The 13,374-nt window shown below is 46.8% G+C and overlaps 1 protein-coding gene across 1 annotated transcript in view; it reads left to right on the forward strand.

The window, feature by feature from the left end:
• LOC144153764 (glutamate receptor ionotropic, kainate 3-like) overlaps positions 1-13,374 on the forward strand; it is a 42,342-nt gene that overhangs the window by 26,181 nt on the left and 2,787 nt on the right. Inside the window, exons 12-14 of the mRNA XM_077685475.1 lie at positions 979-1,177; positions 7,887-8,112; positions 9,069-9,343. Coding sequence (XP_077541601.1) covers positions 979-1,177; positions 7,887-8,112; positions 9,069-9,343 — 700 coding nt within the window. The remainder of the gene's footprint in view (positions 1-978; positions 1,178-7,886; positions 8,113-9,068; positions 9,344-13,374) is intronic.

A 13,374-nucleotide genomic window follows, 5' to 3' on the forward strand; every position in this document is an offset into this window, starting at 1 on the left:
TAAACAGGTTCAAATCAGTAAATAAAATATCTGGTTCAGGGTTGTTTCTGTTTCGTTCGCCACGACATGCATTTAACTTATGTAATCCCGGTAAATATTTTTGTCTCCTTCACGCCACGCTGCTTTAGTTATCTTGTGTTCCTTTCCCTCCTTGTTGAGCCTACGCACGCACATTTGGAATAGTGTAAACAAAGTAAATAAATATACCTAGTTTGACGTAAGCATCGTGCTCTGCTCGGATATGTTCATCCCGTTTTCGCCAGGCCTTTTACAGTGCACACAGACAATGCTTGTTTTTAAACTGAGAATGTGTACGTATACCATTGACCACAGAACTATAGGGATTCTGCCGGGCTCGGTGTCAGCGTTTCCGACCGCATATCCTTCGAACACAATAACTTTTAAGTGCGAATGCACTTCTTAAGCGAGCCTGAAGCGTCCGCCGCCGTCCGCATAGCAACAGCTGCGGGTGCGCGCGCTCCTCGTCTTCCTTGGCAACGGGGGGAGATGGGCGCGCGCTGCCTGGCCGCTGACATGGCACATACCCACGTGGGGGATTGGCCAGGAATCGGGCGTGAGAAGGGCTAATGCACCCGCTTAAAGGAGTACTGACACGAAATTTCAAAGCTGAGATCCGCTCTAGCAATAAAGTACAACGACAACACAAATAGGTGTCTGTGAATAAATGCATCTTTCTTTCTTTGTAGTTGTGTGTGTGTGTGTGATCTCTCTTTCGCGAACATTACCGAACCGCGCAAATTCAACTCGTGCATTCGCACTTTCACATTCTTCCCCTCGGGGAAATGCGGGGAATTTTTTGTATTAACTTTGTGGCGAATCAACCAAAGATGGCATAATTTTCTTCTTGTGGCTTTTGTGGATTAAATTCCTTTGACCTTTCTGCTGCCACTTTCATGCAAGAGCGTTGTCCGCACCACACGTTGCAAGGTTTGAACTCAGCGCCTGCTTGACTTGCAGGGCAACGTCGACCGTGGTGGCCATGGTGTCGTGGTGGCTCTTCTCCCTGGTCGTGATGGTGGCGTACGCGTCTGTGCTGGGCGAGTTTATCGTGCGTTACCGTGACCGGCCCACCATTGACAGCCTCGACGACCTGCTGCGCCAAAAGGAACTGCACTACGGCACTTTGCGGCAGGGATCCACGCACCAATTCTTTGAGGTACAGACAAGCATCCAACTTCTCTCCATGTGAGACAGTTAAGGGCTAATATGCTCTGCTTGCTCGCGATTGTGCTGATGTAGCCATGTATTTTGAGGTGGCCCACGAGTCAAGCGGTAGCTTCGTTCAGCGCATCTAACAGAGCAGCCTCCATCGATGCTCGCTTTTGCACACAGAACACAGTCGATGTACTTTGCACCGTGCCCTACATTAAAAGATAACGCACCTGAGCATCACGTACCCATCAAAAAATCATCGATGGGAGGCAGGTAAACACGTACTTAGGCGAGTTTATTTTTGGCGCGGTGTAATGTGGCCGGCATAGCTCTTGGAAGCACATAAATGCGTTCAGGAGGAAAAAGAAGCTGGTCTGTCCTGGAGGTAAGAAACACCTGCCTAATTCATGTCTGACAACTGCGCTGCCTCTTAGACCGAAACACGCTTACTTTGAATGTGCTGCAACAAAAGTCGCATAGTTGAGTCCTCCGCTCCTTCTTCCACCTCCACTACACCTTTTTGAAAAACAAAATACAAGAGGGAAAACTACAAAAAGTGTCCCGCGGGTATCGAACTTATAATTTCCAGAATGCTGTTGCAAGTGTGTTCACTGGGATAAACGGCAAGGGTGCATCTTTTGACTCTGGAGGAAGGTGAACTTGTGGCTGAATTTTGAGACAAAAGAAGCTATAACCCACTATGAAAGACGAAACGGATGTCCTGGCGGGAATGGCATTGGGTGGTCTAGTAGTGGAGGTCCTGCCACCCATTAACCTCATCACTCCGGCTCGCTGTCGTAGACTGTGCTTACGTAGAACTATTGCTGATTCTATTGCGAAAACTCAGAGCTCGAGCACCTCCGGTACTCATGGAAGTGCAGCATAAGGCAGTCGCGAGCTTGCGAAGTCACCCTCACTATATCGCTGTCGTGTGCCAAATTTAAATGTTTACTAGCACCGATGTAATCTGGCTCCGTCGCCGCTGTGCGCATTCTGCAACGAACCAGAAATGATTGACCATTTCTTCTTCTCCTGCCAAGGGTTCTCCTCTATAAGGCAAAGGTATTTCGAAGACACATGTAACCGGCTAAACCTTCCAATGTCTACAACACTGATTTTGTCATTCGGGGCTCAAGTACTGGGATTCTTTGCCGTGCGTTACATTCGTTTATTCTAGAATCAGGCCGTCTACCGGGTTAGCTATCATTTGGCCTTGCCGTATTCCCCTGTCAAACCTGCGTGCGCCTTGCTCACTGCTTCATCTGTAACACATTTTCTCTTCGTTATACTTGCTTCTTAGTTTTTATGTTTTAAGTGCGAATGCACTTCTTAAGCGAGCCTGAATCGTCCGCCGCCGTCGTCCGCATAGCAACAGCTGCGGGTGCGCGCGCTCCTCGTCTTCCCTAGCAACGGGGGAGATGGGCGCGCGCTACTCTCCTCCTCCTCTCTCCGCTCAGTGACTGCGGGTGTTGGGCGCCTCCTCTCCACTTCGGGCGGGAGAGCTCTCGCTCGCGTAGCAGGCGCTCCGCATTCCGACGCGTGAGGGCGCTCGTGTAGCCCTCGCCGTAACGGCGGCGCTGCTCTCCTCCTCCTCTCTCCGCTCAGTGACTGCGGGTGTTGGGCGCCTCCTCTCCACTTCGGGCGGGAGAGCGGGAGGGCATTCGCACTTACACACTCTCCCCCTCGGGGAAGTGCGAGGGAATTTTTTTTTACCTTTTTTACTTCGGTCTATATCCCCTAACTTTTATTCTCTAATCATCTACTGCTAATCTCTTCTAATATCTAAATATATATCTTTTCCCCCAAAACTACATTGCTTTATTCGTAAAGCCCCCACTTCCTGGCCAATCTCCCTGAGTGGGTATAAGTCAGCTGTCTGGTTCTGGTACCACCACAACCACGAAACGTTGTCAAGGATAGTTATTTAGTGATGACCGGAAACGCATAAATACGTGTAAAGTGTAGTTAAGCATTATGAAGAAAAACAGCGGAAACTGACAGGAACCAGTGCGACTGTTTTGCCGAAGTGTCTCAAAACACTGCGCAACGTTTTGGAAAGGCCGGCTCATCAATCAAAACGCGCTGAATAAATATGAGGTGTTTTTTTCCCCCAAAATGCGCTAGATCTAGAAACCGAAACTAAATCGGATAAAACTGCAGTGACGAGGAAAGCTCAGAAACTTTCCCATAAGAAAGTGGTGGCAAGAAAATAGTTGAGATAACGTCTTGAGAGCGTGTACGCAGATCGTAGTTCGTATCGAAAATGAGCCAAATCCTGCTATTTCACAGATCAAAATGAGTCAAATTCATTTGCCCAATTGGAGTTTGCTCTTGGCATGACTGTTCAGACTGTTTCGTGGATGTTTTCGGAAGGTTCTTTTTCCGCTTTTCGGAGCTGCCTTATGAATTCAGACGGCAATTAGGAGATTGGCGAAAGATCTGTCCCCAGATATTAACGACGAAGTGAAGGAAATGAAACTGAGACCGAAATTAAATGAAACAATAATTTCATCTCGCCTCACCCGGCCGTACCTACGAAATCATTCTGATTATACTTATTTTTTTTTACTCCAATACTTATTATTTTGGTACTTAACTAATAAACTCCCGTTTACAAGCCCTGGCCAATCTCCCCCTTTCTGAGAGTACGAACCACTTCATCGAGGCGAAGGAAAAGATATGAACTGCCTTCTGAAGCGTTTTGGAAATTCATGGCAAAGCAAAGAAAAGCTTGCTTACTTCCTGAGTGCATTCAGGCGTGCCCAAGTAAAATTATCCTAGGGAAGAATTCGAAAAGAGCTGCTAATGGTGTTAAGAGGATTCAACTGCTCTCCATGTGTAGTTCTACTATTCTTGAAGCCCTGTTGCATATTTTAATGCCTTTTCCACCAAAACCTAATCGCACCATGCTTGAAAGTCAATTTAGATACAGTTTTTATAAGAATGCCGCATCAACTTGAGTGTTTCGATTCAATATAAGCCAAGTCAGAACTTATCACTTAATTGTTGCTCAAATTCACGGCATAATTTTTAATTACTTGTGGCCATAATCTTCGCCTAGCTGATATATAAAATATATCATATAACAGATTTGACAGCGTTGCATTTAGGTCCGGTAGCAAACTTCCGCTTGTTTTTCACATTCCCGTCTGGTGTATCTTGCTCATTCCCAAAAAAAAGAACGCCTCATATAACAATTTAGTAACTTTTAGCCACTTCAAAGTATGGTTACAGAAAAATTAAAATGGGAGAAGAATTTACCTCTCAGTTTTGTCGTTAAATGCGAATCGTTCTTTGACCGAGGGATCAGTGCAACAAAGTGTGAATTTTGGCTGCTTGGTATAAGATTCGGAACTTGTGAAAACGGCGCATGGACGGAACAAAGGACGGAACAGTTTGGAGTGCTGATATAATAAAATCTTTGTTTCTGTGAACGTCTCATAGGACCATGTTAGAGGGGAAGGTGAAAAAAAAGTTGACCACGTATCGGCTCCTTTCGTTACAAATGTCGACAAAAGACAATAGTCTCTCGTCATAACTTTGTTGAGCGCAGTAGAGAGAACACATGACGAGGGATACAAGGACGAGCGCTCGTCGTTGTATCCCTCGTCCTGTGTTCTCTTTACTGCGCTCAACAAAGTTATAATGGATTACCAACTCGCTCATACCCACACGTTCTTCACGTCTGTCGTCGACATTTGCCAAGTAAATGCCGTCTTCTCTTTCCCGCTCACCTTTCATGCTGTTCCTCTCCCGTCTCGCTCCTCCCAAGAGAAACACGCTAGATGTTTGCTCAAGTCAATTTAAATTTCCCGCGTTCCACTGCGTCAGTCCGGCTGCTTCAATGCCAGCGCTGCCGTACGGCAGAGACGCGCGTGAATCGAGGAACCCTGCTACAACGTTTATAGAACCACGTTGCCCTACACCACGCGCATTCCAAGCGGAACGTGGAACCAATCTAGTTGAACCTTTTGTTACTGTTGCCGTTTGATTTCTTAAAATGCCGCCAGAAAGTATAGTGTCGTGGGCGAGAGCAGGTGATAGAGGGAATTGATTTTCAGCACTGGATGTATTTAATTTGAAATCAATCATCTAGAATTTTTAAATAAAGGAACACTGCAAACATCACTTGTGTATTGATTTTCTGCCTCACATTTGCGAAATTTTTTCTCCTTGTTCGACAGTGTTGACAAGTATGAACATTGCTACCGGACTCAGACGTTTAGATTTGGCTGGGGGCATATAAGACCATTGCGCAGGTTCCGCTTCAGTTTGGCCGGGTGGGTGAATCGAGTCACAGGCAGACAGACAGACCAGAATTTCTGCGTTTCAGTAGCCCAAGAAAGACTATCGTCTTTAAAAAACAATTGGGCACATATCTGCTTGCTTCGCTGTTATCGTATTCTGTCACCCCTGCACGTGACGACCTCTCCTCTTTGTCCCGCCTAGCTTTCACTTCCCTCTCTGTCTCGGTCCTTCAATAATAAGGGCAATTACGATTTACTCAATGCAATTCAATTTTCCCGCGTTCACACTGCTGCCGCGCCATCTGTTGGGACGTTCTGTTACTGTTGCGAGCCACGAGCCCAAGGCTTCACCGCGAGCCCTTTATTGTATTTGTGGTTAAGATATTGGGTTTAACGCGTTTTTGTTTGGTATCCCTAAAATTACGCCCACGTCTATTATTATTATTTAAAGGAACACTGTAAATATCTGTTATGGAATAATTCTCTGCCTCAAATATCCCTGATGTTTATTTTTGCTGAAAAGTGTTGAGAGTATGAAGTGGGCTACTAGTTTGGTAAATTTAGTAGATATAGTAAGTTGAAAAATCTTTAACCCATATAAGCGTCTGGTTCAAGGGCTGTTTAAATTTTTACCGGTCGGCTGAATCGACGACAGACAGACCGAAATTTTTGCGTCTGTGCAGCCCAAGAAGGGCTATGGTCTAGATACGCAGATACATGTGTGTGTGCGCGTGTGTATATATAGGCAAGTGGATCGGGAAGAAATAGCATTTACTGGTGGAGAGGGCTGGGCTGAGGTTACCTTTCTCGGAAAGAGCTCCTGAACTCACCTTACGTTTGCGTACATTTTTTTAAATCCCTCATTCGTTCCATAACAGTGTCAAAGTTGAAGCGCGCACGCATGCGTCGCCGTCGTTGTACGTGTCAGGAAATCCACGGGGGCATTCTTCAGTACAAGCTTTTGTTGTTGTTATTGCGTAAAAAGAGGTTTGCACGTCCGCATTTTTCGCCCTGGGTGGCTGCACCAACCCCGCATTCTCGTGCAAAAGGAACACCGATTCCTGCTGATACAGCACTGTACAAGACCTCACTGTGGCTACCTTTTGATTTATGAATATGCAGCTCTTTGATAGGCTTCAGAATATGCCCACAGCATCCGAAGTACTTGCACAGATTTCTCGTGGTTGACCATCCTAGTGATTTCACTCTAAGACATTGTATGTTTGACTCGTTGCTTGATTTATAGATTAAACTTTCTTACTGTCTGAAGTATTTGAGTTGTTGTTCAGGCTTAAAAACTGTTTTCCATTGACCTGCGCGAGCGTGGGACACTATCGACAATTTGATTTGAGTTACAGAGCTCATGTGGACTTGTGGGACGTATGTTGTGTGAATGGAAGCGTCATGACCATTTTTATTATTTCGTGTCTTTTTCTCCTCCTCTCCGTCATTCGAGCCTTAAAAAATCTCTCTTGTTAAGGCCGCTCTGCTCGGTGTGAATTTGTCTGTGAATTCGCAGCTGCGGCGCCGCTCGTGTGGCAAAACAACCTGCTTTCGTAGCTTCGACTGCAACGAAAATACGTCGTCTTGCCGCATGAGCCGCGAATTCACAGGTAAATTCGCACCAAGCAGAACGGACTTAATGGCTGCGCTTAGGCGAACCATTTGGCAACACTAACGTTAAACCTAACGACCTACAAAGCAACGCCCAACTCCTTGTACGGCAAGCGACGGGTACCGTTTGAAAACGTCGGACGTTAATCAAAGGGTAGCGCTAAGCCCAACGCTAGGCCTGACGCTCCCTCCCGCTGCCACGCCAGCAGCTTAGCTAAGCAACGGTGATGCTGTCGCTATGGCTTCATCTTACATCCGTCAAATCCAAGTAGGTGGGGTGGAAATACTTTCGCACTAGAAGGAAGGAAGGAAGAATGTAGAAGAAAGGCAGGAAAGTTAACCCGGCTAGAGCCGAGTTTGCTATCCTGCACGTGGGAAAGGGGAAATGGGCAAAAAAGAGAGAGAGAGAAAAAAAAAGAGGAAAAGTTGGACCAGACACGTATGCCCAGCACTGAGGCACTGACAGTGATTGACACTGGAGGCTCTCAGTCTATAGCCTAGTGTTCAAGTTCGTCGCCCGTAGAAAACGTAATAGTTCCTTAGTCGCCTTCTGAGCGGATGACTGAGAAGACCAGTGGCAAAGAATCTTTCCCTCCGAAAATGACCGCCGACAGTCCAGGTTCCTCAGCGCTGACGACAGCTTTTTTCTTTCAGCCGAGTAGCGTGGGCACTCGCATACGTGGCGTATCGTCTCTAGAAATGTTGTACCCACATGCAGCAAAGAGCCACAATAATGCCGCATACCTTTTATTCCAAAGACACTGCTGTCGGACTGTGCAAAGACCATGCAGTGCAGGCACAGAAATTGTGCGGGAATTGTAACTCGGAGCCTTGACCCGTTCCCCCTTGCAGCACTCGACGTTCCCGCAGTACATGAAGCTGTGGCAGGGCATCCAGGGCCAGGGTGAACAGGCGTTCGTGAAGAGCTACGCCGACGGCATCGAGCGCGTGCTGAGCGGCTCGTACGCCATGTTCATGGAGTCGCCCACCCTGGAGTACCTCGAGAGCCGCTACTGCGAGCTCGAGCAAGTGGGCGACATCATCGGCTCCAGCGGATACGCCCTCGCCCTGCCCAAGGGTACGTGCAGTGCAGCAAGCGCCCCGGCACGTAGCTATAATTCCACACTCGTCTTATAAAGCAGTGATCATCAGGACAGAAAGAAAATTTCGCCTTTCTGTCTGTTGAAGAACGCCGACGGAACAGAGACGACAAAACACGAGGGAAAAGCACATACGGCAGCTAAGGATATGGATATGGATTTTTGTTTGTCCTCTCCGTCAGTGTGTTGTACAAAAACAGCTGCAGGCGTGTATAAAACGGGCTATAAATAGTTAATTAAAGTCCAGCTGCCTCCTGCATTTTTTGGTTTAGTCCGTCTCGGCGTGTTCGGGCTGCCACCCGGAGTTGGCAACGGAAGAGCACAGATGCGAAATTTCCTAATAATTAATAGATCCTGTCGGCGTAGGTGAACGTGACAGAATACAGTCAAACTATGTAAAAGAGAAAATAACTCAGATTAATTTGGACTGAAGTTAAAGAGTACGTATTTAATGGTCGTCTTCGAGGGTTTGCTTTCTTCAATGCTTTCAGCAGGGTTTCCCAAAATGAAGTGATATTGGGACCTTCCTCGTAATGCAAAGATTAACCACAATTTGTAACAGAAGAAGATAACGCAATAAACGCGTGTTATTTTTTTTCAGCTACTTCTGAAAGCTAATTACTAGTCTTCTTTTGCAAAGAATGGCGTGCTACCATACAAAAGGGCGTGCAGACAAATTTATTTTGGTCGTACCACGCAGAACGTGCTCATTCTATTGATAATTGCCAGAACACACTTCCATGTCTACCGTCTGTGGTTGATTTTTAAAAATTACTGAATAACCCTAACCCTATTGGCCGTGTTTTTATCCTTAGAAAAAAGGGCACTAATAATTACGCGCAAGTGTCGGCGACGACACGAACTCATTCGGTCCTGTACGGTCAAGATCTAAAAGATGACGCGCCTTGCCTATTCTTGGTCGTTTCGTTCGCAGGCAGCGCGTACCTGTCGGAGCTGTCGGCGGCCATTATCCGGCTCAAGTCGGACGGGACCTTGCAGATGCAGCGCCACTACTGGTGGCGGGAACGGGGCGCGCTCAACTGCCCGCGCGAGCAGCCCGTGTACCGGCCCACACCCTTCACGGTGCGCTTCGGGCGCCTCAGCCTCGTCTTCGTCTTCCTCCTCCTCGGACTCGTGGTCACCATGATCGTGATGCTCGTCATATTCGTGCGCCGCCACGCCAGGAAGAACCTCAGCGCCGAGTCCATGGTCAGTGCACTTCCATTTGTGCTCCCCTTTTCCTACCGCCCGTTTTTTCCATGCAGACAAAACACAAGTTTAGATCGTCCTAAATATTGCCTCGTTACTGCCATACTGACCCCACTTTTAACATAAACTTCGCCCAAATACGCTACATAATTAGGCAAAAAGGGAATAATCATGCGACCCACTAGCTCATTTCCCGCAGCAGAACCTATGATGTCATACCAGCCAGCTCTGCGATTGGCTGAGGCCGGAAAAAGCAAAAGCAAATTAGCAGGGCTTATTAGCTTGCTGAACGAGCTGTTGGCCCTTACATTTGGGGCACATTATTTTTATGGCAGTAAGAATGGCGGGGTAAATAGTGGAAGTCATGAAAGTAACTTAAACAAGTACCGATGCATGCTGTTGGTACTGCGTGCACTATGCTGTTTTAGCTGCACAGGAGTCCACCACTTTGAAGTTGTCTGACGCGCGCGAGAGAGATAACAACTTTATTGAAGCAAACAAAATTGCGGCAACTACGTGCCGGATGGGGTGGTTCCCTCTTCACGGGACCCATATGCTTCTTCGGCTGCCTGGCCCCTGGAGACGCGACACTGGCCGATTGGCGTAAGCGACGGTCTCTTACGAGACCATATTTGCCGAGCGAACATCCTGTTTCACAAAATGATTATTTTTGCCCTGAACAAAACCAGGCCAGGTACAAATATGGTCAAAAACAAAGCAAAGCCATTAAAGTGGCCGCCGCGTATAGTGGCACCATCTAGTTTGACTAACGGTAAATAAGGCTCCCCAGCCGTGGCCTCCGCGATCAGCTACCGGCGGCGCGCCGTTGCTCCGGCCGTCCCATTCGGCCAGAGAGAGCGTAATTTCGAAGGGGCCGTTTCGCCGCTTCCCGCCGCACGGCAGCGCGCGGAGCCGATGGTTGAAAGCAACAGCCGTCCGTGCTGCGGTGGTCCGCGAAATGGCTTTTGACAGCTTTTGCGCTCCGTATGACAAAAATAAGCCGCCATAGCTGCTTTTAGGAATGGAAAGTAATATTACAGCACCTGGTGATCCTTTTATGTCAGCGAAGGTGGCGACTAGACGGGTTTATTTCACATGCGCTGTCCCGCACTACGCTCCAGGGAACGGACTACGTCTTTCCGATAATACCGCCGTTGCAAAATTTCCCGCGTTTAAATGATGTTCAACTCATAAACAGGTACTGTCATTTCTTATGCGCGCGTACGGTCTTAATTAAGTTCTGTACAGCCAAGGCTATTAAGTTGAGACAACGGGTGGCCGCTCTATTTTCTGACATTCGAATCAATCTTTATTGGACGTAACACCGCTTGAGACCGAAAAACGCTGGAAGCGATTTATGTTTAGTGACTCCTGAGCGACGTTGTAATCTCCGTGGCACATCTGCGTAATGCTATTGCGTTTTCGATTTCAGCGGCAACAAAAAAAGTTTAACTTAGATGTACAGTACCGTTTTTATTTCGTTCTGAAAGGTATTTCGATGCCTACTGGGAAGCACAATAATCACTGTGATTGGTATGAATACCGACGATACAACATACAAGAACTTTTCGTTACTGATTTCAAGTCCCCTCTGAGAAGTAACTTAGCTTTTATGTTTGGTTTGAATGTTATCTATTTCTGTTCACCCTAAACAGTTACCTATCACAAGCGCGCAGGAGGGTACAAGAGCCGCATGGCGTATTTACACAATCACTGCAGAAACATTAAATACTCCATTACGCTACAATCTGGAGTTGGGGGTCAGTGCGAGGGAGGTATGGGTCCAAAAATTGCAGGCCGCACAAAAAAAAAGTGGAAGGAAACACGGTGTATTTAATTCAGGAAATGGAATTTCCTGAATTAAATGGGGGCGTTGGAGTGGTGCCGGGGAACTGAGGAAAGAGGGGGGCGTATATATATATATATATATATATATATATATATATATATATATATATATATATATATATATATATATATATATATATATAGATATATATGGGTGTAGCCCGAAACGGCCTTCCCGTTTGACCACCTTCTGTTTCGACCCGCTACCAAAACGCCCGCCTCAAATAGTTCCGATCAGATTCTGAGCTCGCAGTGCGCTTTTAGGCCTCCAAAGTTGTGCTGGACAAGGTAGTGTAGGTTACTGAGTAATGACTACAACATATTTTACTCATTTCTTCCATAAATATTTAGCGCGGAGGCAAATTTGCATTGGCTATTTTACACTGGCTCAAACTCTACTCGGTAGATGGCGCCACCGACACGTTTTCTTTTTAAAGCTCTACATGTGATGGCTACAGTATTCTCAAAACAACTACAATTATTGTGAGCGCTTCACCCAAAAAGTGAAATATTCGAGCTACTTTAAACGAAAGCAAATAGATATGAGCAACAAAATTATGCGTGATTTGCTTTGAGACTAATTCATCAGATGTCGCTACCTGCGCCGCGGCGGCCGGAATACGCAAACCAAAAACGGTGTGCTAAAACGTGTCCTACCGTTTTCAGCGGCAAACAGAAACTCCGGCTCCAGGTAACACGGTAAACGGTGACACAAACACGGTAACGATATGCTAAAACTCTTTTTTATATACAGATAACTACCTGATGGTTCGGTTTTGCTTTTCCACGTACTGCGTGCCCGCCTATGTGTTATCCGTAAAAAGTACACGCAAGAGAATACATCTTGAGGTACGTGTTCTTAACGCCTGGATGAAAAATGTGTGCGAACCGTTTCCTCCAAGCAAACATTTCAGCTTTTCTTTGGCCATTCTTTTACTGACATTTGCATATAAAGTGACCGTTATCCACGCATTAAAATGGATCGTACCACTGGCTTGGCCCATTATAGCTACCGCTTTCATAAAATACGCTTTTGCTGTAGTTAAATTTAGTTATTACATTTCGCGAGATCTTTTTCCTGCGTAGAAATAAAGAAGTATCCCTATACTACCACTGAAAAATTAATAGTTGCATTTGTTAAAACACCCAATTTTATTCTCGGCAAGAGCTATGGACGCTACAAACTGGCACTGCGACCGCGGAAAGGTTCTATTTTGTTAATTCTCGTCCTTTCTTTGTGTGTGCGTGTGCGGGTGCGTGTGCGTGTGCGTTTGCGTGCTTGTGTGCGTGTGTGTGTGTGTGTGTGTGTGTGTGAGTTTTGCAAGTGCAAGTGCATTCGTATATACAACCGTAGGGACTGGCACCATCACCGCTGCCGCGGAGTACGCATACGAACAACACGTTCCAGACCGCTCGACCAACGCAGAAGCAGACGGAAGGGTGTGGTTTCAGCTGTAATTCACATACGCTGTACCTGGTCGGACGTAACGCAGCAACCTACGTGTTTTTTTTTTTTTTAAATTGGCGCCGGGTATCGTAAAACGGACCATTGCAAAAAGGTTGCAGGTTTATCGGGCGTCTGCATACTTTGGCTCCGCCAGCCGTAACGTTTTTTTACGGTGAAATACGTTTGACGTTTGACGCAAGTAATTTCTGACTTTCGGTTACGTCGGACGTAACTCGAAACCTGAGGTTAAGATACAGTCGCACGCAACTTTTATTTCAAAAATCGCACGCCTCGGTCCCCCGAGTCGAGACTGGGTTCGCTATTCCGGGAACGGGCTAAATGGGAAAATACGGAACGGGAAGGGCGTTTTGTACCGGGTTGAAGCGGCAGGGAACAAACGAGAAGGTTTAAATGGGAACAGGTGAAATGGGAAAGGGCGAAAAGGGAAGGTCGTTTTGCGCCTGGTTGAAACGGGAGGGCACGAGCGGGAAGGATGAAATGGGAATGGGTTCAAACGGGAACCTCCCTAGCGGGCCGCCCGTTCCGCTGCTTCCGCAACCGCCAATGCTCGGTTGAGCAGAACTGACTGAATACGGGGTCTTGTGCGTAGCACTGAAAGCGCGCTTTCCTGCCAAAATGGAACCCGCGACATGTGGAAATCAGACGCGCAACTCTTGCGCTAGCCATATACAGGAACTATATTTAGGGATAAACATTTGCGCCACCTGACGGAGAG

This window comes from Haemaphysalis longicornis, unplaced genomic scaffold, assembly GCF_048455015.1.
Source record: "Haemaphysalis longicornis isolate Haplotype H1 unplaced genomic scaffold, Haemaphysalis longicornis Haplotype H1 scaffold_9, whole genome shotgun sequence".
In the NCBI taxonomy this organism is placed as follows: Eukaryota; Metazoa; Arthropoda; class Arachnida; order Ixodida; family Ixodidae; genus Haemaphysalis; species Haemaphysalis longicornis.